Here is a 23165-nt window from a genome sequence, read left to right as displayed (position 1 = left end):
TTGGGACACGTTTTTGCTCTAGTCAGTTGTAGGTACTATACCTACTGCCAGAGTTACACTGCCTTCATACTGTAAAATCCTAATTTAGCCAGTGGACATAGTTTGAGGTGTGTCACAGAATCTTTTGTGGGTACATCTGCGTGTTCCTTTTTCAATACATTTTAGAAAGAATGTGCAGTGCATCTGCAGGGGAGTTTGTTCAGCTAGAAATATCATGTAACATCCACCCTGTGGGCCAAAGTCCATCTGTTACACTAGTGCAACTCCATTAACTTTAAGGGGATTGCACTGATATAACTGAGTGGTATTTGATCCTTTATTTGAAAGAGGCTGGCACTCTCTCAGCCTAGTCTTGTTCTAAAACTATTTTCAGCCTCTAAAAATAATCTTTTGTAAACTCTGGACCAGATCTTCAGAAATGCTGGTCCATTTTAACTCACTCTGACTTTATTGGGAACAGTGGGAGATCACTATTTCTCAGGCTTAGGCTCTGTATTTGGTTAAACTTGAGTCTTGTGAGTGAAGTTCACTGTGTTTCAAATAAAATAAATTTATATTTTTAGAACAGATAAAGCCTGGGAAGGCCTTCTTTTCAGAGCTGATTAGAGCATTAGTGAGACTAGTGTCAGTTCAGGTCACTTAATGATGCTTTCTGTTTTGTTAACTATAATGCTTACATTTCCTTTGATAAAACAGAAGCAAATACAGTTTAATTGAGATTAGTATTCATTTCTTTTTTTAAAGGCTGAATATAAGAAACAAAGAGGAGAAATGAATAAGGAGACTGCTGTACTCGGAAGACCAGATTTTGAGCATGCTAAGGAAGTTTCTCAACTTTTAAGTCAAGTAAGATTGTGTCAATCATTCTACAATGACTTCATTCAGATATCTCATTCCTAGTAACATAATCAAATATTTAATCTTTAAAAGATTATCTGTAATTGCATGAAAATCGGAAGAGAATGTTTCCAAAACTATTTCATACTGAACTGCAGTAACTGGTAAATTTAAGATAGTTAGAAAACAGTAGATACAAGTTTTAGACAAAAGTACAATGTGCTGTTTGACTCAATTACAGTTTGTCTGCTGTGGAATTGGTGTTGTGCTATTTTATACAGAGTTTCTAGGATTTCAGAAATATTAACTATCTGTAATTTGTGGCCAGATTCTGCGATCCTTACTCACTTTGCATGGTACCTTACTCCATGATTAGTCCCATGAAGTAATTATGACTTTTTGTGTGTGCCACTGCTCGCCTTTGTGAGTAAAGGGTCAGAATGAGGTCCTCAATATTAAAAAAAAAAATCTTTACTTACTGTTATTCATTAAAATCAAGGAAATGAAAGAATCAAAATTGGAGTTACTTTAGTTCATATTATTTTATTTGATTACTAGACACAGAGCTATGGGGCCTAAAATTCTACCTTCTGTTCTCTTTTAATAATCTTTACTGCTGCGGTTCAATCCCATTCAGAAACAAAAATTTTCAACATGCTGAGCCGTTCTTTTCACAAGTTCTTTAGCGCCCCATGGCATATCCCTCACTAGTAATCCAATCAATTTGCACTCAAAGCATTTTCCAAATCAAGGGGCAAATTCTGCTTCATATAGGTGAGCATAACTCCCCTTGATTTGACTAGTTGGTAGTCTTCCCTTGAATTGAAAAGCCATGCAGTACCTTCTAATCTAAATGTATATGCTGAAACAGTATTGTGTTTGGTTTTAAAGAGAGCATGCTCCTTTTGGTAGCACTAAATATTGCCCCCAGATATCTGCTATGTAATAAGAAATTTCATGGGAAATTGCCCTTTTTCTTTCAGGGACACTGTTACTCAAAAGCTATAAAGTTTTTTAAAATAATTTTTACTTGCTTTGTCAAGATCAACTTTGAAACTCAAAATGGATTTTGTTTTCCAATAAGATTTATTTCTTCCACTTTGTAATTTATTAAATGCTAATTTCTGTGCTGACTGAGAAGGCTTGTTTAATAGATTCCTGGTATTTGACTGCATGTTATCACTCATTGCTTTGGAAGCAGGTTGCGCTCTCCCATTCACTTTATAGAAAGGAACATCTGCTAAGCTGTTTAGGTCTCTGTATCAGTGCTAGGAATCAGAGAAAATGTTAGTTGTTAAATTAATTATGAATGATTTTTGAAAATGTGCACTTCTTCTTTTTTTACTTTCTGTGTGAGAGAGCTCACTGGAAAGTCTGGCTGGGTTGTATACATGTAGACAGTCCTGCAGTGGGATGGCTCTCCAGGTGTACACGACCAGTCAGCCTGTCCTCAATTTCACCAGCTTAGCTGGCCAGCAGATCTTCAAATTGCAAGAGTTACAAAAACAAGGGACAAAAATACTTTTATAAATCCAGCAGGGACATGCCAGGACAGGTGCTATAAACAGGGATACTGCACTTCCCTGCAACAGCTGCATCAGTAGCAGGCTTCAGCTTTCAAACTTCAAGCTGTTTTTGATGCATCCATGTTTATAACACAGAGAGAGCAACGACAAAACCAGAGAACCAAACCATGGCTAGTTTTTGTTAATCAAAAGAAATGTGGGATTTTTTACATAAGTATAATCCCAAAAAATGGGTGAATTTCATCTTTGAACAAAGACCACACATGGCAAATGTCAATCCAGAGTGACTGATTAGAAAATGTATGAGCATGTGAAAATAGCATTTTATCTTGGAAAGTATTTCACAACCTTAACTTAGTGTTCAATATTGGCACAACTGCTGTGATTGTTAGTAACCATCACAGTAATAAAACAGTATTCGCTATAGCCTAGTCTGGTGCTGAGCCATTTCACCATGCAGAACCCAAATTCAATGTACTTCCATCTCTCCTTTCTTATTCTTGGGATTCTCTCTTGAACAGAAACTGCTATTCGTACTAAACTGGAGGTTATGTGATGCAGTCACATGACTATTGGGGGCTATGATGGAAGCTAAATTCTACTTGTGATCTTCCTACAATGGCAGGGTTGCCAGGCCTTCAGGATTGTCCTGGAGTCTCCAGGAATTAAACATTATTCTTTAATTAAGCATTATATCGTGATGAAACCTCCGGGAATACTCCCCACCAAAATTGGCAACCCTATGCAAAGTTGAACTAATGGTATGCAATGTACATTTCATTAGCACATACTAGAGCAGAGGAGCAGCTGAAACAGCCTAGCACGCATTGGAGCTGGTCCTTATTGTAAATCAGATGAGCCAGTTGAGGATGGGAAGGTGGCATATGTGCACTTTTATGTCACATGTATGGTGGAGTGAATGTGTTCTATTATATATATGTTTTCATGCCACACTAATCATCATAGCACCTTCCAGTAGTGCATCAAGCAACATAGCTACACATCTGTCACATGTTGTTTGTTCTCTCATCTTTTTCCCAGAGGGAGAAGCACAGGGAGTGGAATGTCCCTTTGTTGTTGTTGTTAAATATACCTCTTGTTATGTGTTTATACTAGACAAGGCAAGATCAAAGAAATGAACCTTGCTCTTGGAGTGGAAAGTGGTGAGGTTTGTGATAGTCCTTAGTTTCTGGTGGAGTTCATTCCACAGTCTTGGACCACCCCAGGGAAGGTTCTTTCTTTACTCTATTGATGAGAGCTCCATTGTGCCACAGGAGTGAAGTTGTAAATTCCAACCTTCATCTCAGAGCTTTAAGCATTCTTTTAGGTATCCTGGGCCTAGGCCATAGATCACTTTAATGATAAGGACTGAGACCGCTAAATCAATTCATAATTCTATGGAAAGCCAGTTTAGAAAGCAGAGGACAGGTATGATGTGCTCACGATAGCCTGTGTTGCTGAGGAGATGGGCTACAGCATTTTGTACCAGTTGGAGTTTCCTAAGCGCTGAATACTTCATGCCAAGATATATCACATTGTTAAATTCCAGCCAAGGCATTAATAACTGAGGCAAGGTCTTCATCCACCAGAATGGGATGGAGTTTCTTAGATAACTGGAGATGATAGAAAGCATTACTTGCAGCCATTGTGATGTGAGAGCTCAGCATCCACGGGAAACCAAGAATACTCCTAGACTATGGACTTAATTGAGTAATTGTGGATGTGAACCTGCAATCAAAAGAGACTTCACGGTAGCTGCAAACTCCTCAAAATACTTTCCTCTTCTCACCAGCATAAGCTCTGTTACCATGGGTTCAGCTTCAGCCAGTTGTTATTCATCCATGAGCTGAACTCATCCAAGGACTGGGCCATTTTGGTGGAAGTGGTGTGTTTGTATTTGGTGAAGACAGGTGGAGTTGCGTGTCAGCTGTATATTGCTGGCACTTGAGTTCATGTCGTCTAGTTAACCTAGTGGTCGCATGTATCAGGACTGACAATCCTGAGTGTTCACAAATCATACATTCTTTTTATTTGTCTTCTGCTTCTTGAACCTTTGGATTCCACATTTTTTAGCAGCCAGGAGGGGTAGAAACTTTTTTTTTTCTCAAATGAAAGCTGAGATTCTCAGGTAATCACATTACTCCAGGAGCTGGGGCTTCAAGAACAATATCAAATATTTGAAGACTCATGATGTAATTGTGAGCATTGGTGACATGGGTGAAAGTAGGACAGGAAGATGATGATGTGTTTTAGTGTTGTATGTATGTGTAGACAGTGCAGTGAGTACAGACAAGGAGAGCAAGGAGAGGTTAGGTGGTGTGGGTGTAACCAAGGGAAAAAGGAAACAAGGGCATGGTAGCTGAACATAGTGAAGAAGACAGTGTTTGACTGACACTCAAGACTGTGCCAAGTCAGGGTCTTTTAAAAAAGAAATAAATCATGTGACACTCAACAGCAAAATGGTGGTGTCACTGGATTAGTGAATTTACCCAGAGCACCATCTTTCCCTCTCTTTCTACTTTTAATACTGATTAAACAGTAACTTAATAGGACCCTGTGAACAAATGAAGCTTTAGTATTTGTTTTCTGATTATTATAAGGCAAATATTATAATTTAGACTATTCTTTATTTTATAATTATAATCTCTATCCTGATAGCACTGAGGTTATGTTTTTGTCCAGCTACACCAGAAGAAAGACGGGAGACACTTGGTATGGCTAATTAGGCCACAACTTTGTTATTAGATCTCTGGGACTACCCGGCAGATTAAAGTGTGCAGTGCAGTGAACTACATGATCATTTCAGTGTTTACCTGGATGCTTCCATTAACCCCCCACCCCTTTCCATCCTGGTCCCCAGCCAACCTGTTGCTGGAACCTTACCAACCCCCCTCAAATGAGGGTCAAGGTAGGCTATAATAGGGGGGGGGTTGGATCTCTTCCATACCAATCATGAGCAATTTGAACTCCCCTCCTCCCCACCCCCCATTCCACTCCTTTAACAAACACCTCCTTTAAATCATTTACCAAGTCATTTATCTGGTCATTGTATCCCCTCTGTACTGGATACCTGCACTGGACGTACGCTCCACAGTTACATAATGAGTTGTGACATCATAGTCTAACTCCCATTCCCTACTCACCCTAACAAAGCTCCCCTGAACCCACTGTGGGGAAGGTGGAGAATCCTCCACTCCGCCTTGGCCAATCTGGTGGTGAGAGAAAAATTCCTTCCCAGGTCCCCAAGAAAGGAACAGCTAGCATAATGCCCAGAGCCAGTCGTGACCAAACTTGGTATTTTGCCACTTGGTATTTATGCTGAGAGGGTGGGTGCTGCTCTGCCTGGCTGGGGAAAAAAGGGCTTCTCCTGCCAGGCTTGCCCTTTATCAGCTCCCTTCCCTTCTGGTCCCTGGGGGATGAGTCAGCATTGCCATGCTGACCCGCTTTACTTCTGCCGCAGCATCCATGTTTCTCTATCCCCCATACTCTTAAAGCGATATATACCCCTTCACCCGGCAAGGCAGACAATACCACCCCCCACGCAGTGTGGTCAATCTCCTCAGTTCCATCTGAAATTAGATTGAAAATAATCCATTGATAAATTCAATATTAAATACTCCCATTATGATGTGTAATAATTGGTTTATGGTAATAAACTCTTTTGAATATTTGTATTTTACATTAGATCAATTTGATGTTAATTGTTTGAGGAGGGAAATGATTAGAGCTAGGATTTTGTGTAAAATATACTTTATACTGGTATATCAGTAGACATAATACTGTGTTACTGGGATGTTTAAATCATGAAGAGAAGCCCTAAGATTTTTTTCTCTTTATTTCTTAGCCTAAACTCAGTTAGTAATTGGAGGAACTGACTCTTCCATAAGCTAAACATTTCATTTAACTCTGTGCTTACATTACATTTCTTTCAGTATCTAGGTGTCCAACAAGTTTTTAATTTTCTTGGTATGTTTTTGTGTAGTCATGAGGAAATGCTTTTGCTGTAAGTGTCTCCTTTTTATGCTGGTATGTTCTGGGATCCCAGTGGCTGAAAGATTTAGATTTTGTAGGTTCTTCGTAAATCTGAACAGTGGGTGATGTCATCCACTTATGAAACTGAACGCTCTGTCTGAGCAGCTTTGAACTGCAGATTTGATTTTGGAATGTTTCTGTGGAGCTTCAAAAGATACTCTTCTGTCCAGCTGCAGTACTGACTTTTACAGCATTTGTGCAAGGCTCGTGAGAAAATTGTTTATCTGAGCTTTATTTGATGCCAGTGGGATCATCAGGGATGTTGTTATGTGAAAGACCTGCTAAGTCTGCTCATTCTTGAACAACAATTAGATTGCCAATCCCACACATTTTCTTTAAATTAATTCCCACATACTAAAGAAATAAACAAACAAAAGACCTTAATTAAGATGGTAAATAAATATCCATTAATTTAAACCCACATAATTAGCATCATTTTTAAAAATTCATGACAGTCATAGATAAGCTTCCACCAACATCCTTAATTTTGACTCCCACATCCTTGCTCACTGTCCTACCCAGGTTACAGCATAGCTAGAGATGACATCTTGAGAATTTTTTTAAGTAATTGACTAAGAATGTTTTTGTTTTTAATTAATACCTTTTCTTTCAATTTCATTTTATTTCTTGAAGCTACGTTTTCTTCTTTCTTCCTTTCTTCTAAAAGAAAGCTAAAACAATTCTCAAATCCCACCCCTAGTTCCCCTGATGACTTTTTAATTTGCCTGTTCTTCTCCCTCTCTCTCTTAGCCATGTTTCTGGCCCTTCCTTAAAAAGGAGAAAAATAGGAAAAGAAAATAAGTAACAAGAGAAAGGTAATATGTGTTTAGCATCCAACAAGATGTTTCCCCTGTGGCTAATCAGAGTTATACTACTACTGGGAGAGATCTTCAGATGCTGTTGGGGTCATCTTACATTACTGCGTTGCTTCCATTTCTTCCTGAAGTGATGTGCTCTGCGTTGGAGTAGAGAGCGGAGGCAATGATGTAATGCAACAAGACAAGACAGCTGGGCCTGGAGGTAATGGGAGATCACTTCCCACAGTATGAACTTTTACAATCACATAGGTGGACAGCCCTCTTAAAGTTGGGACAGTCATCCACATAGGCACCAGTGAGGAGCCCATTGTGGCCTGGTATTCACTCGTTCCTACACAGGCCTGCCCCAGTGACTTAATTAGAAACAATGCTGCAGAATGCTAATGATAATATATTACTGAAATACCGAAATTGAAATGTACTATTACAAAATCCATGTAGACCATGGCCCCAGATCACAGCAGCTGTGGGATGACAAACCAGTTGTATGGAGAGATCCTGTTTGCTCTGATGATTTCACACTTAGCAACAATATTAAAGGCCATATTATGCACTCTGTATGAACAACTTGATGTCATTTGTTGATGATATGCTGTAGCCCTAAGTAATTCAGTGTTTATACTCATGTAAATGACTGTACAATGTACTCTGGTCCTCTGGGAATAGTAAGAGGGTTGCCTTTGCCATACTGATCTGACCCCTGTATTAGGTGGCTTACTGATTTGGGCTTTCCAATAGAGCATTAATTCTGTCAGATTTGTATTAGGAGCCACACTTTTCTTTTTAAAAAGGAAAATCCTATAGTGTATCCATATATGTTTTTATAGTGAATATGAAATTGCCTTTGATAAAGAGTTTGTCCTTGCATTCACATAGGTGCACCTGCAGTTGATCCAAAGCTAATGCAAATATCTAGCAATGTGAACCAGATGAATCTACCATGCAGCCTGATTAATTATTGTAAGTGTCTGTACCAAGCTTACTTTAGCACAAGTTCTTTTCATGATAGGTAGCTAAACAGAAGTTTCTCGTTGATTGGGAGATTGATGACATACGTGATAAAATCCAATAAAAGCTTTTAATACCAACCAAATAAGTCCACTTATTAATATAACCAAACATAAAGCAATGTACCGAGAGATAGATTTTAGAATTGATAGCATACCCACAGATCCTTAAACCTTATGAAAAACAAAGAGAAAAATTCAGGCAATGGAGCACATCAGAGTAGGGCACCAACCAGTTGGCACAGTTTCAGGACCTAATACACCCAACATTTAGGGAATGAAGTCATATCTTTTATACCCATCCTTTATGTAACCATACAGATACAGTACATATTTGACCCTTTTATTTATCATCGTAAACTTATTCCTGCCCCTATCCTGTGGGGCACGAATAAATCCTGTGGCATTCTGGGTATCCATAATTATACTTCTGATCAGTGACCTAAATATTTGTGTCAGTCAGTTTCATAATAAATCATATACGGCAATGCGGTCTAACTGCCTTGTTACTATAGTACAAAATTTTTCAAAAGCCCACAAACTGTCCCCCTATTTCAAGTTAACTTTTGCAAGCTTATGGCATTACCTGTCCTTCTGTGGTCATTTGTTTGTCACATAGAATGTGAAGGCATACTTCTTGAATTGGGATTAAGTCCTCAGGCATACATTAACTAACCTAAAAATCAAGCCTGTCACACCATGCCTCACACTAGTTAAAACAGGCCTTTTTACTATAGCAAAGCCTAACAACCCAATTATTTGTGTTCTCTTACTTGCCCCCAAGCTTGTTTCAATCTAATAAATATTAAACATCTCAGTATTGTACCCAATAATGTCATTACTAACAAAAGGGTGAAATATCAAATTTAGAGATCAAACAGAGCCATAGGTCAGCAACCAGAAGTCAATAGATATTCATTCCCAGAGTCAGTCAGTCTGCTAGTTTATAAAGTTTTTCATATTTTCACAAAAAGAGTCTTTTTTAAAAAATACAATATTTTGGAATTCGCTTCCTTTGAGAAAGAAATCCGGTTTCTCTGATAGTAATGCAGTTCTTGAATGTATATAATTCATAGTGTTTTTTCAAGTGATTGGCTTTTGTTTTTTGTTATTCCTATTAATCAAATATTGGAAATGGTACGTATATATAATATGGTGGTATAAACTAAAACGGGAGGTGATTATTTTGCAACATGGAAAAAAAAAATTTTTAAAGAAGAAAACTCTTCCCTGTATAAAATTTGACAAAAAATTAAATTTTTGAAAACAGAACTTCTGAGGTGTTTTAATTACTTTATGGGACACTGATATGGGAATAAAGACAAAAAGCTGCATACTAATTGCAGAGTGTGGCAGAAGATAATGGATGTAAAGTAGGTTTAGATATCTGGTGTCTGATTTATAGTCACAAAAATAACATAATTCAGAATCAATGCTGAACCTTATTTTGCTCTGTTATGCTCAGCAGTTGCAAAGCATTAAGGCATTGTATGTAAAGTTTCCAGATGTTTGATGACCCAAGTACTGGCTATGCATGACATGATGGATGGAAGATGGCTATGCATGACATGATGGGTTGAGGATGTGCAGGTTTAAATTAAATGTTGAGGTGTATTTTTTACTTTTTAAAAATAGTTTATCTACTTTAAATGTGGTTGTCTGCACCTTTTACCCCTATCTTTTCCCTTTTTTAAAAAAATCCAGACCTCACAGATAGAGATTTAGTTTAGCTTCACAACACTCCAATGAAATAGACACTGTCCCCATTTTTAGGTGAAGAAACTGAGGCATGGATGGATTTTGTGTTATCAAAGGTCACAAAGGAAATATGTTGCTGAGCTGGATATGTAACTCAGGGCTCCAGTTGTCCAGCCTTATACAAACTGGATGAAATATTGGCCTTGTTGGCATCAGTGGGAAAACTTGTATTAGCTACAGTGAGGTCTGAATTTCACTCCAGTTCACTCTATAACTGAGGGAATAATTTACAGCAAATAGTTTTATTTCCTCCCATTTATCTATTCAAAAGTATTTTACATTTTTGTCAAAAAAAATACCTCTGTGGAGTATTCAACAGTCTATATTTGCTAGTCAAACTGTGTTAGTTGTGTTTAGTCAGGTAAATCAAGTGGTTTTATTATTTTTTGTTTATATAAGCACTTTGGTGAAAACGTTTGTGTGTACAAATCTAAAAGTTTAATTCTATGCCAGTGAAATTCAGTCAGATGAAAGTTAGTGGAAAACCAGCACATAATGGGCATAGGTGTGGCTGAAGTGAGTTCATTTCTAAATTCAAGTGAATAGTCCTGGCGACATTTTTGAGTGGATGTATGATCCCAGATGTGCCCGGCTGTTCTGTACCCTCTCCACAAGAATGTGCTATCAACAATAGTGTCATTAGTGGGTGATACTGAAGATATATTTCTTTTTATTACTTTTGTGTAAAACCATTTTTGACTATAAACCTACTGTGACAAAGTTGCTCCTCTACCTTGGTGGGTCTTGCGCTTATTGGCGGATGTGCTCACCTTGGAGCTTCACGGCAGCCCTCAGCTTGGCCGTTTTTCTGAATTCACAGTCCAGGTCGACGACTCCTGTGTCTGACCAGGAGTTGGGAGGTTTGGGGGGAACCCAGGCCCGCCCTCTACTCCGGGTTCCAGCCCAGGGCCCTGTGGAATGCAGCTGTCTAGAGTGCCTCCTGGAACAGCTGTGCGACAGCTACAACTCCTTGGGCTACTTCCCCATGGCCTCCTCCCAACACCTTCTTTATTCTCACCATAGGACCTTCCTCCTGGTGTCCGATAATGCTTATACTCCTCAGTCCTCCAACAGTCCGCGTTCTCACTCTCAGCTCCTAGTGCCTCTTGCTCCCAGCTCCTCACATGCGCACCACAAACTGAAGTGAGCTCCTTTTAAAACCCAGGTGCCCTGATTAGCCTGCCTTAATTGATTCTAACAGCTTCTTGATTGGCTGCAGGTGTTCTAATCAGCCTGTCTGTCTTAATTGTCTCCAGAAGGTTCCTGATTGTTCTGGAACCTTCCCTGTTACCTTACCCAGGGAAAAGGGACCTACTTAACCCAGGGCTAATATATCTGCCTTCTATTACTCTCCTGTAGCCATCGGGCCCGACCCTGTCACACTACATTAACATAATAAAACAGTTCTTACATAAAACATATTCTTCTCTCTCCATATTTGTTGTAACCTTCACTTTTGTATAATGTTTGGTGATTTAGGGATGGAGAATTTGTCTTCATTTAAACTCCTCAGTAATCTCTCAATTCTTCATGCCTCCTTTCAGTGTAACATTTCAATATAAAATGTGTTTGCTCTGGTGGCAGGTTAAATACAAAGAGCAATTCAATAAGGAAATGAAGAACCACCAGTATAACCCTCTTGGCAGTGCTTCTTTCAAGCAAGCACAGATGGCATCCAGCTTGGCGAGTGATGTAAGTGCAGTTGTTCTGTATTCTACCTCTCAGCGTGTACGGTATATTGATCGTGGTATTCTGTAAACATCATAATTTTCTTGTGAACAATTGTGCATCTTATTTGATTTACCAAGAGCAACCACTCACAATATGTATTATATCTGCATCTGCAAGAACTGGGAAATTGAATTTAGAGTTTAACATGGAGATCAGTTTGAAAGCTGGTTGAAAGTAGACTTCAGAGCCGAACCTATATTATGTGGGACCCATTGCATAGTAGTACGTATAGGGCACCAGCCAGTTCAACCCCCACTTACGAATAAGCCCTTCTTCTGCTAGTGCCTACAGTGCACCCTTCATTGCCCTTTCCTGCCTGCAACCCTCTTCAGGCTGTGACAAATCCCAGCTCCTTGTTTGTGAGGCTCCAAAGATTTTGATGAATTGCTGTGTGTGCACATGAATCGGGAGATGGAGCCAAAGTGCAGCATTTCAAGAAAGGAGAGTAGTTAGGGGATTTAATGTAAGTCACTGCCTGCTGCAGTCAGACTCAGATGGGAGAAAGCACATGTGCCATGTGGTGCTGCAATGCCGACAGAATGTTTAACAATGCTTTCATGTGGCTAATGTCATAAATTTGGGCTGTTCTTAGAGGCAGTACTGTGGTCCTGGATAACTTAGGGGCAGATTGTACATGGCCCCTTTGGGGGTGTGCAAAGAAAGGGAGGTTGAATCTTACTCCCCCTTTGTGTGGTTTGGGTAATTGCCAGGCACAGTTGTGCAGGGACTGCTCCCTCTTTACTCTGCAAAGGCTGCACAGTGCTCTGAAGAATACAGGGGCCCTGTCTTCTCTGCCCCTGTCCAGTGGAGTAAGATCTGTAAAATAGTAAAAAAAAAAAAAAATCATGCCACTAGCAAACAGTGTTATGCTGCTGAAACTTTTAAAGTTTAGACTAGACTTAAAAAAAAAGAGGATGTATTATATCATGAGGATCTTAACCAGGGTTTTCTAATGTGCGTACGGGGAGACTGGGGAGGGCTTGGATAACTGCATGAAGGACGGATTGGTGTGGGGGAAGTACATGGAAAAGCTATACAGAAAGTACTCCTGGGGGAATTTTGTGCTACTGAGTGCGTGCATAATTAATGAGCCATGCACAATTTTATTGTTTTGTGCAGAAAAAAGCTTCTGCTGAAATGTTGCCACAGTTCCACCTTTTGCCCACTAGAGGGTGCTGTGGCACAAGAACAGCAGCAGCTCCCAGCAGAAAACAACTTTTGCAATTCCACCTTTCGCCCATCAGAGGGTACTGTGGCAATAAAATACAGCAGCTGCTTCCAACCAGCAAAGGAAGAGAAAGAGCCTGACTTCTTTGCAACACCTGTCAGGCCAGGTCAGGAGACAGACAGTGTGGGGTGCTGGGGCAGGGATGTCAGACAGGGGCTCATAAAAGCTAGTGGGAGAGGACAGACTGGGACAGGGGATGAATTGGAGTGGAGGCACAGGGCCATAGGGAGGAGGGAGGTGTAGAACCACGTGGTGATGGGGGAGGGGGTGCAGAGCTACATAGGGACAGAGGGTGGCTAGGTGGCTATTTATTTTGAAATAAATGACCAAAAATATTTGAAACTGGTGTGATTATGTTATGTTATTTAGACAAATAAAATATGCAGAATTTTAAAATATTGTGCATAACATTTTTAATTTTTGCTGCAGGATTTTTAATTTTGGGGGGGCAGAATTCCCCCAGGAGTAATGTAGGCAGGGTGCCGGGGAGGGCGGGGGGTTGATGGGTTTCATTTTCCTGAAGGGGAAACTCAATTTTTAAAAGTTTGGGAAACACTGCTGTCAGCTATTGGGAATGTATATGATTTGCCATTTCATCGCGTGATTAGGTTCTCTCTCATCTAAGGCTCCATTCATTCTTGTTACTGAAAGCAAACTGTATTAAATAAAAATACATGTACAAAATACTGTTTGATTGTGGAGTAGCTACTCTATAAAGATTTTTTTTTGCACACAAGGAGTTGATGAAAAATAATCTGACTTGAGGGAAGAAAGGCAAGAATTACCAATGAACAATATAAAGTTAATGATAAATTGTCCAACTGTAGAACAATACTGTGTAAAGATAATATTCAAATAAAAATCAGAAAGAAGGTATTTCTGATGTATATATCTGCCATAGCCTATTCTGTTTTGAAAAGTCTTACAAAATCTGATGTGATTAACTTTACCCTTTTTGAAATGTTTACGTAGTTATCAAAATATTTGCTCGCTAGTGGAAAGGAAGCCCTCACTGTATATTGATTTTTCCAAATAGTAGTAAATGAGCACCACCTAGTGGCCATTGTACATATTTTATGCAAGCACTGTAGTAAGATTTTTCTTTTTCTTTTTTATTTTTATAGTGTACAGTACAAATAGAACTTGCTGTATATTTTACAAGTCTTCACTTTGCTATACTCTGTATTCGGTTTTCAGGTGAAATACAAAAAAGATATGGTGGAAAGTCTACACAATCCAGCTTCAGACCTGCCAAACTTGCTATATTTAGAGCATGCTTTAAATGCCAGCAAAATGCATAGTAATGTAAGTTGGCTTTTTTAATCATTACTTTAAATATACTTATAAAAGGAAAATGTACCCATTTATTTAATTTATTGCAGAATGTATCACACGCATGGCATTGTCTTCTTGCTTTTCAGTGCATTTTGATCACAAAGTATTGTTTGTCATATATATAGCCTTTGAAGGCCTAGTTCCTCTTGCTTCTTATATTTTAATCTGAGTAGGTATTAATGTCCACCTGTAAAACCCTGCTTCTGGCACAAAATAATCCAGCTATCCAGTTTGAATCTGATTCTTCACATTACCCTTCTGTGAACTGAAACTCTCCCACAGCTGTGCCTTTTCTAAGTACTCATTTTTTCTTTATCACCCTTTACTTTTGCATCAGTATCTTTTCCCCCTTAGGCATTCCCTTTCTGAATTTAACCTTGGGTATCACTTTTGTATGGATCATATCGAAATCTATAGATCTCCAGGATTTAGGCCCTTCTTCACTTTCTGCTCACCAAATTATTTATCCTTGTTTGGCCTAACTGTAGCTTCCTTCAATTTAATGCATTTAAACTGGATATTTTTTACTAGCTGGTTAAATGAGCACCATCGGTCTGAACTTTGGAACTTCTTTCTTCTCCTTATCTCACATAAGACAAGAACCTAGGTGCTCAACTTATGTTCAGATTCCCTGATGTCTATATATCTGCCTACTCTCACCTATAAAACATTTTAATCTGACACGATTTCTGCCATTCCTTTGCCCAAACAGTGGTTGGTTCCTACATCATCTTCATCCCTACAACTAGAGACATTTGTGATCTCCGTAAAAGTTAACTCTCTGGACTATGCTTTGTCCAAAAGCTGGTGGTTTATCTTGGCTGTGATCGAAACAAGAACACTTCATATCCATCCCCTGAGGTCTTCACTTGCTATTTGTCAAGTACAAAATACCTTAGGGTGTATCTACACTACTGCACACTCCTTACAGTGGTATGTAGAGTACATACACTACATGCCCCCTAGCATGGGTATTCAGTGCAGTGTAGATGGTGAGGCACTTCTTAGGCGAGTAGAGTAAAGGCACGCCTGAATCCTGTGGATATCTTCACTACATGGCTCTCTACATGACCAAGCAGTGCCCTGCCCATCTACACAGCTGTTTTTAGCAGTGTAGTCTCCCACAGCCTCCCTGCTGCCAAAGTCTTTCTCCGACACCAGAAAAGGCTCCAGCAGTGGGGAAAGGCTCTGGCAGCTCCCCGCTGCTGGAACATGTCTGTGGCAACAGGGAAAGGCTCTACCAAGGGGGAGACTCCACTGCCAGAGCTTTTCCCCACTGCCTTCCCCCTGCCACAGCCTTTCTCTGATGCATGTAGCTACATGCCACCATCAGTGTCGTGCAGTGTAGATGTACCTTTAGTCTTCAAAATCCTTCATGGTCTTGATCTTTCCCCTGCCCCCATCTCTCTGACTTATTTTTGATTTATTCTCCAGCCTTTCCCTATGCTTCTCAAATTCCATCTTTTTTGTGTTCCGCCTCCCTGTCTCTCTATAATGAACAGCAGATCCTTCTTCTAGTCTACTTCAGTATCTGGACAGCCTTTCTGCCCCTAGTGGTCTCAAGATCTATTTTCTTCTACCCTACCTACAGTATGTTATACCGACCGCGGTTAAAAGAGCAATTACTGAACCTTTCAGTTTCTACATGGTCCACAGTTCTTCCCTGAAATGTGTATTTCTGTTCATCTTTATCCTGATGTATCCAAACCTACCACCTGTGTGATACATTGTAACGTACTCGGTGTATTGTACTTCATGTTTTGACTATGATTTTCTGCAAATAATTATTTGTATGAATGACTCCACAAAAACATATTAACAGTATTGTATCGCAAAAATGTAATTCAAGCTGGTGTTTTGTGAGGATAAGTTATAACATTTACAGGGAAATCCAGAAATGTGCATATATGCACAAATACACCATTGCAGATTTTGTGAGATAGACGTCACTACATATCTGATTTCAGATGAGAAATTAGATTGAAGGGTCAAGCTTTGCCCTCAGATTTCCTAGATATTTATTGTGTAGCATTTGAAATCTAGATTTAAATTTTCACACACAGCCAATCTGAAATTTAGCAGCTTTTATATTAGCTTGATTTGTTCTAATTGTAAAAGGTCTTTGAGGTTTGTATTTGATCAAATACTGAATATATGGAATTTAGATTACATAGCTTCATTTTCATACAACATTTTGGAGTGAGTGGAATGTTTTCTGTTTATTTTGAAAGAGCGTCTGAAGAATACAAATTCAAATGTATAAAGAATTGTGTACATATTTTGAAGGGATAAAATTTACCAAGAGCAAAGAGTGCTCTTGCATTATGGACTCAGTGTTTTATTTTATTTGTACTTACATCCTGTAAGCATCAATCAACAGATAACATGGACAAGGTAATACATCTAAGATTTCCTATTGTTATTAATGCAATTTAATTTCAAATTAACACAGGTATTTGAAACAGGTTGGACAAGTACAGAATTGGTACTTTTCCAGGAGACCAGTTCTATGTCTGGAATTTAGTGTAGTAAGAATAATGACTTTAAATATCCAAAAAGAAAAGGAGTACTTGTGGCACCTTAGAGACTAACCAATTTATTTGAGCATAAGCTTGCTCACGAAAGCTTGTGCTCAAATAAATTGGTTAGTCTCTAAGGTGCCACAAGTACTCCTTTTCTTTTTGCGAATACAGACTAACACGGCTGTTACTCTGAAACCTTTAAATATCCAGGTTCTGCAGATATTTTTTTTGTTACCATAAGAGAATGTGTGTAAATGTTGTGTGATGTTTATAATTATTTCCACTAGGAGGCAAGTGGACACCATCAAATATGCTTTTTTGTCCTTTGAGCCTAAATAATATTAATTCTTTATTTTTCACAAGCAAAAATATTTAATATTTGTATAAGACAGGTGTTTTTAAAAAACTTCTGAACTTTGTGGCTGTTCTTTGACATTGTTTTCATTCCACCACATTATACCTTATCCCAAAATTCGGTTATTTTTAATTGTTTAAGATTCATTATTAGTGTTAGGTATTTTATGTTATGTTATTGAATGGTACTTTATGTTATGTTGTTTCTTTTATGCTTATTTAAATTGCTCTTTAAATTGAAACCAGTCAATTTTATACATAAAAACATGTTTTGCTGTTCTTTGTTTCAGTATGAATACAAGAAACTGTTTGAGAAAAGCAAGGGGCACTATCATTTTGCCCTGGATACAAGTGAACAGATGCATCACAAAGAAAATGCTGTGCTCCAAAGTCAGGTATACACAAATTGTAAATAAACCTTATGAAGTGACAAAAGCAGCTTTCTTACAGTTACTAAATCATGCACAAATCCCATGACAAATTACAATGATGTGAGATGCATATAAAGCAATTGGGGTTGCAAGTGGGAGCAGCTGAGTGCCAACATGTTGAATGCTGCAGGAATGAGGCCCAATGCCACATGTCGACAGGGAAGAAGGTTTTTAAAACTTTTCTTAAACTCAGACAATGCTGCAGTGTTAAAAAAGATCATGAAATTAAAATATCACCCACTTGTAATATAACATGTTGATCCTTAACTCTTTTGGTTTCACAGTATATAAACCCTCCAGTATCTAGCTTTGTGATGTTTTCCATATCTTTCTCTGATTAGGATGAATAACATAAATGCATGTAGCCATACATAAGCCTTGTCGATAAATCTGAGTTGTACTTTTAATTGATGAGAATGAATGAATTTACAAGGCTCATCAAAAGTTCAGGATCCCAAGCCGAAAGATGTCGGCTTCCTTGCTGCACAAGTTATAATCAAAAAGCATATTACAAGGTCCTCAGAGTTATGTCCATCAGTAGTTTTATAACAAGTTTTAGGGCCAAATTCAGGTTGTCGATACTGCCTAAGCATATACAAGAAAAGAGGGAGCTGAGGGTAGACATGGAATAGAATGTAAGACCGACAGCTCTGGCTTCCTTCCCTTTCCTCTCGTGCAGGTTTCAGGAGAGGGTGTTTAAGAATTGTAGCTAGAGAGCCACAGAAGAAGGTGCCTGTAGGAAGTCAAGTCTCCACACCAGGTTCTGAGGGTCTGGTTGAACCCTAGGCTTGCATGAGCTTTTTGGTTATACCTAATTTGGCTTATGGGAATTTGTTTTCATATATGGTTTTATATATGCCTAAAAGGTTATTTTTTCTGAGTAAACAGGATACAGATCATGTCCCTCTAAATCCATTGGTCTTGAGCTCTAGAGCATTGTGGTAAGGGCATATGTTACAGCAGAAAACCTTCCCTGGTTTGGATGCCCCACTTCACCCACAGAAAGCTTGGCAAAAACATCTAAGTCAAGAGCTCTGAGAGGGGGTTTGGCTAGGACAGAATTTTCTTACTCCATCCCAATCAAACAATCATCACATTTTGTCATCTACTATAGTTGTGGAGAATATTTATTTATTTTATTTTCTTAGGTTAAGTACAAAGAGGATTATGAAAAATCTAAAGGCAGATCAATGATGGAGTTCACAGATACGCCAATTTATCAAGTTTCAAAAGAAGTTCAAAAGATTCAGAGTGAGGTTGGTACAATACTTGTTTGATTTGCATAATAGGTCATAAGAAATAGAAAGGGATCAAAACTTGAACTGTGAATCATGACCCCTTTAAATTGTAGGTGGTTTGGATTCTAATTTGCAGATACGAACCCATGTCTACGATTTAGGTTTCAGGTTGGTTCCACAAGTTTCAGGTTGGTTCTCTCCTTCCTGTCTGAAACAGAAACCTGTTTCATCTTTTTTCCCTCTGCTCCTCACCTGGATAACCACTTCATTTAATTTCCCTCCTTCTCTGCTCTTTATGTAGTGAGTGTGTGGTTTATCTGTCAGTATATAGAGTGTGGTTGGGAATACTAATGTTCTTCATTGAGAGCTGTCCCTTTGGGTGCTCCCCTCTAGGTGTTGGTGCATCCCTGCGCCTTCGCTCGGAGATTTTTACAGCAGTACTCATACTGTTCGCGCATGCGCAGAGCTTCCCCCCCTCCCCGCTCTGAGTGTACCTTAATAGTTACGCATGCGCGACCGGTCTTCTCAGTTCCTTCTCTACCGTCCCCGGCCTGAGATGGAGCTCAGCAAACTCATTAGAAAACTTTCTCCCTTGTTACTCTTACCCTTTTAGATCGTTTGTTACCAATAGTGTTAGTTATTAGTGTTACCAGTAGTGTGTGTTGGTTTCGCTCTTTTTAAAAAAAAAAAAAATTCTCTTAGTTCCTGTCAGCTTCCGACATGCCTGGCTCCCCAGGCTTTAAATGCTGCTCTAATTGTAAGGATGCCACCCCACTGTCTGATGGCAAATGGCAATTCAAAATGCATAAAATGTTTAGGGAAGTCCCACATCCCCCCAAAATGTGCCCACTGCAGCAAACTTAAGTCTAGGGCACGAAAGGACAGGGAATTGAGGCTAAAGCTGCTCCTGCTGTAAAAATTCTTAGGGTCAGCTTCAGACTCTGGCGCTGATTCCGGCTCTGCTCCACACCACATCTCTAAGGGTATGTCTACACTACGGAATTAGGTCGAATTTATAGAAGTCGGTTTTTTAGAAATCGGTTTTATATATTCGAGTGTGTGTGTCCCCACAGAAAATGCTCTAAGTGCATTAACTCGGCGGAGTGCTTCCACAGTACCGAGGCTAGAGTCGACTTCCGGAGCGTTGCACTGTGGGTGGCTATCCCACAGTTCCCGCAGTCTCCGCTGCCCATTGGAATTCTGGGTTGAGATCCCAAAGCCTGATGGGGCTAAAACATTGTCGCGGGTGGTTCTGGGTACATATCGTCAGGCCCCCGTTCCCTCCCTCCCTCCGTGAAAGCAAGGGCAGACAATCGTTTCGCGCCTTTTTTCCTGAGTTACCTGTGCAGATGCCATACCATGGCAAGCATGGAGCCCGCTCAGGTAACCGTCACCCTATGTCTCCTGGGTGCTGGCAGACGTTGTACTGCATTGCTACACAGCAGCATCAACCCCTTGCCTTGTGGCAGCAGACGGTACAGTACGACTGGTAGCCGTCATCGTCATGTCCGAGGTGCTCCTGGCCATGTTGGCCAGGAGCACGTGGGCAGACATGGGCGCAGGGACTAAATTTGGAGTGACTTGACCAGGTCATTCTCTTTAGTACTGCAGTCAGTCCTATGGAACCGTCTTATGGTGAGCAGGCAGGTGATACGGATTGCTAGCAGTCCTATTGCATCATCTTCTGCCGGGCAGCCATGAGATGTGGATGGCATGCAGTCCTTCTGCACCATCTGCTGCCAGCCAAAGATGTAAAAGATAGATGGAGTGGATCAAAACGAGAAATAGACCAGATTTGTTTTGTACTCATTTGCTCCGACCCTCCTCGTCCAGGGGACTCATTTCTCTAGGTCACACTGCAGTCACTCACAGAGAAGGTGCAGCGAGGTAAATCTAGCCATGTATCAATCAAGAGGCCAGACTAACCTTCTTGTTCCAATAAGAACAATAACTTAGATGCACCATTTCTTATTGGAACCCTCCGTGAAGTCCTGCCTGAAATACTCCTTGATGTAAAGCCACCCCCTTTGTTGATTTTAGCTCCCTGAAGCCAACCCTGTAAGCCATGTTGTCAGTTGCCCCTCCCTCTGTCAGAGCAACGGCAGACAATTGTTCCGCTCCTTTTTTCTGTGCGGACGCCATACCAAGGCAAGCATGGAGGCCGCTCAGCTCACTTTGGCAATTAGGAGCACATTAAACACCACACGCATTATCCAGCAGTATATGCAGCACCAGAACCTAGCAGAGCGATACCGGGCGAGGAGGCGACATCAGCGTGGTCACGTGAGTGATCAGGACATGGACACAGATTTCTCTGAAAGCATGGGCCCTGCCAATGCATGCATCATGGTGCTAATGGGGCAGGTTCATGCTGTGGAACGCCGATTCTGGGCTTGGGAAACAAGCTCAGACTGGTGGGACCGCATAGTGTTGCAGGTCTGGGACGATTCCCAGTGGCTGCAAAACTTTCGCATGCGTAAGGGCACTTTCATGGAACTTTGTGACTTGCTTTTCCCTGCCCTGAAGCACATGAATACCAAGATGAAGGCAGCCGTCACAGTTGAGAAACGAGTGGCGATAGCCCTGTGGAAGCTTGCAACGCCAGCCAGCTACCGGTCAGTTGGGAATCAATTTGGAGTGGGCAAATCTACTGTGGGGGCTGCTGTGATGCAAGTAGCCCACGCAATCAAAGATTTGCTGATAACAAGGGTAGTGACCCTGGGATATGTGCAGGTCATAGTGGATGGCTTTGCTGCAATGGGATTCCCTAACTGTGGTGGGGCCATAGACGGAACCCATATCCTTATCTTGGCACCGGAGCACCAAGCTGGCGAGTACATAAACCGCAAGGGGTGCTTTTTAATAGTGCTGCAAGCTCTGGTGGATCACAAGTGACGTTTCACCAACATCAACGTGGGAGGGCCGGGAAAGGTACATGACGCTTGCATCTTCAGGAACTCTGGTCTGTTTCAAAAGCTGCAGGAAGGGACTTTATTCCCAGACCAGAAAATAACTGTTGGGGATGTTGAAATGCCTATATGTATCCTTGGGGATCCAGCCTACCCCTTAATGCCATGGCTCACGAAGCCGTACACAGGCAGCCTGGACAGTAGTCAGGAGCTGTTCAACTACAGGCTGAGCAAGTGCAGAATGGTGGTAGAATGTGCATTTGGACGTTTAAAGGCACACTGGCGCAGTTTACTGACTTGCTTAGACCTCAGCAAAACCAATATTCCCATTGTTATTACTGCTTGCTGTGTGCTCCACAATATCTGTGAGAGTAAGGGGGAGATGTTTATGGCGGGGTGGGAGGTTGAGGCAAATCGCCTGGCTGCTGGTTACGTGCAGCCAGACACTTGGGTGGTTAGAAGAGCACAGGAGGGCGCGGCACGCATCAGAGAAGCTTTGAAAACCAGTTTCATGACTGGCCAGGCTACAGTGTGAAAGTTCTCTTTGTTTCTCCTTGATGAAACCCCCCGCCCCTTGGTTCACTCTACTTCCCTGTAAGCTAACCACCCTCCCCTCCTCCCTTTGATCATTGCTTGCAGAGGCAATAAAGTCATTGTAGCTTCACATTCATGCATTCTTTATTCATTCATCACACAAATAGGGGGATGACTACCAAGGTAGCCCAGGAGGGGTGGTGGAGGAGGGAAGGAAAATGCCACACAGCACTTTAAAAGTTTACAACTTAAAATTTATTGAATGCAAGCCTTCTTTTTTTTGGGCAATCCTCTGTGGTGGAGTGGCTGGTTGGCCGGTGGCCCCCCCACCGCGTTCTTGGGCGTCTGGGTGTGGAGGCTATGGAACTTGGGGAGGAGGGCGGTTGGTTACAGAGGGGCTGTAGTGGCAGTCTGTGCTCTAGCTGCCTTTGCTCCAGCGCAACCATACACTGGAGCATACTGGTTTGGTCCTCCAGCAGCCTCAGCATTGAATCCTGCCTCCTCTCATCACACTGCCGCCACATTTGAGCTTCAGCCCTGTCTTCAGCCCGCCACTTACTCTCTTCAGCCCGCCACCTCTCCTCCTGGTCATTTTGTGCTTTCCTGCACTCTGACATTATTTGCCTCCACGCATTCGTCTGTGCTCTGTCAGTGTGGGAGGACAGCATGAGCTCGGAGAACATTTCATCATGAGTGCGTTTTTTTTTCTTTCTAAGCTTCACTAGCCTCTGGGAAGGAGAAGATCCTGTGATCATTGAAACACATGCAGCTGGTGGAGAAAAAAAAAGGGACAGCGGTATTTAAAAAGACACATTTTATAAAACAGTGGCTACACTCTTTCAGGGTAAACCTTGCTGTTAACATTACATACATAGCACATGTGCTTTCGTTACAAGGTCGCATTT

At 40.8% G+C, this 23165-nt stretch overlaps 2 protein-coding genes across 4 annotated transcripts in view; both read left to right on the top strand.

The window, feature by feature from the left end:
• Positions 1–23165, top strand: part of LOC144260728 (LIM zinc-binding domain-containing Nebulette) — a 408056-nt gene that overhangs the window by 316088 nt on the left and 68803 nt on the right. The window lies entirely within an intron of this gene.
• Positions 1–23165, top strand: part of LOC144261065 (nebulette-like) — an 89439-nt gene that overhangs the window by 43592 nt on the left and 22682 nt on the right. Inside the window, exons 8-12 of the mRNA XM_077810189.1 lie at positions 745–846; positions 11563–11670; positions 14135–14242; positions 17439–17543; positions 18728–18835. Of these exons, the coding sequence (XP_077666315.1) occupies positions 745–846; positions 11563–11670; positions 14135–14242; positions 17439–17543; positions 18728–18835 (531 nt within the window). The remainder of the gene's footprint in view (positions 1–744; positions 847–11562; positions 11671–14134; positions 14243–17438; positions 17544–18727; positions 18836–23165) is intronic.

This window comes from Eretmochelys imbricata, chromosome 2 (genome assembly GCF_965152235.1).
Source record: "Eretmochelys imbricata isolate rEreImb1 chromosome 2, rEreImb1.hap1, whole genome shotgun sequence".
Classification (NCBI taxonomy): domain Eukaryota; kingdom Metazoa; phylum Chordata; order Testudines; family Cheloniidae; genus Eretmochelys; species Eretmochelys imbricata.
The sequence above is the reverse complement of the archived record's forward strand: the minus strand, read 5'-3'. Positions and strand labels throughout refer to the sequence as shown.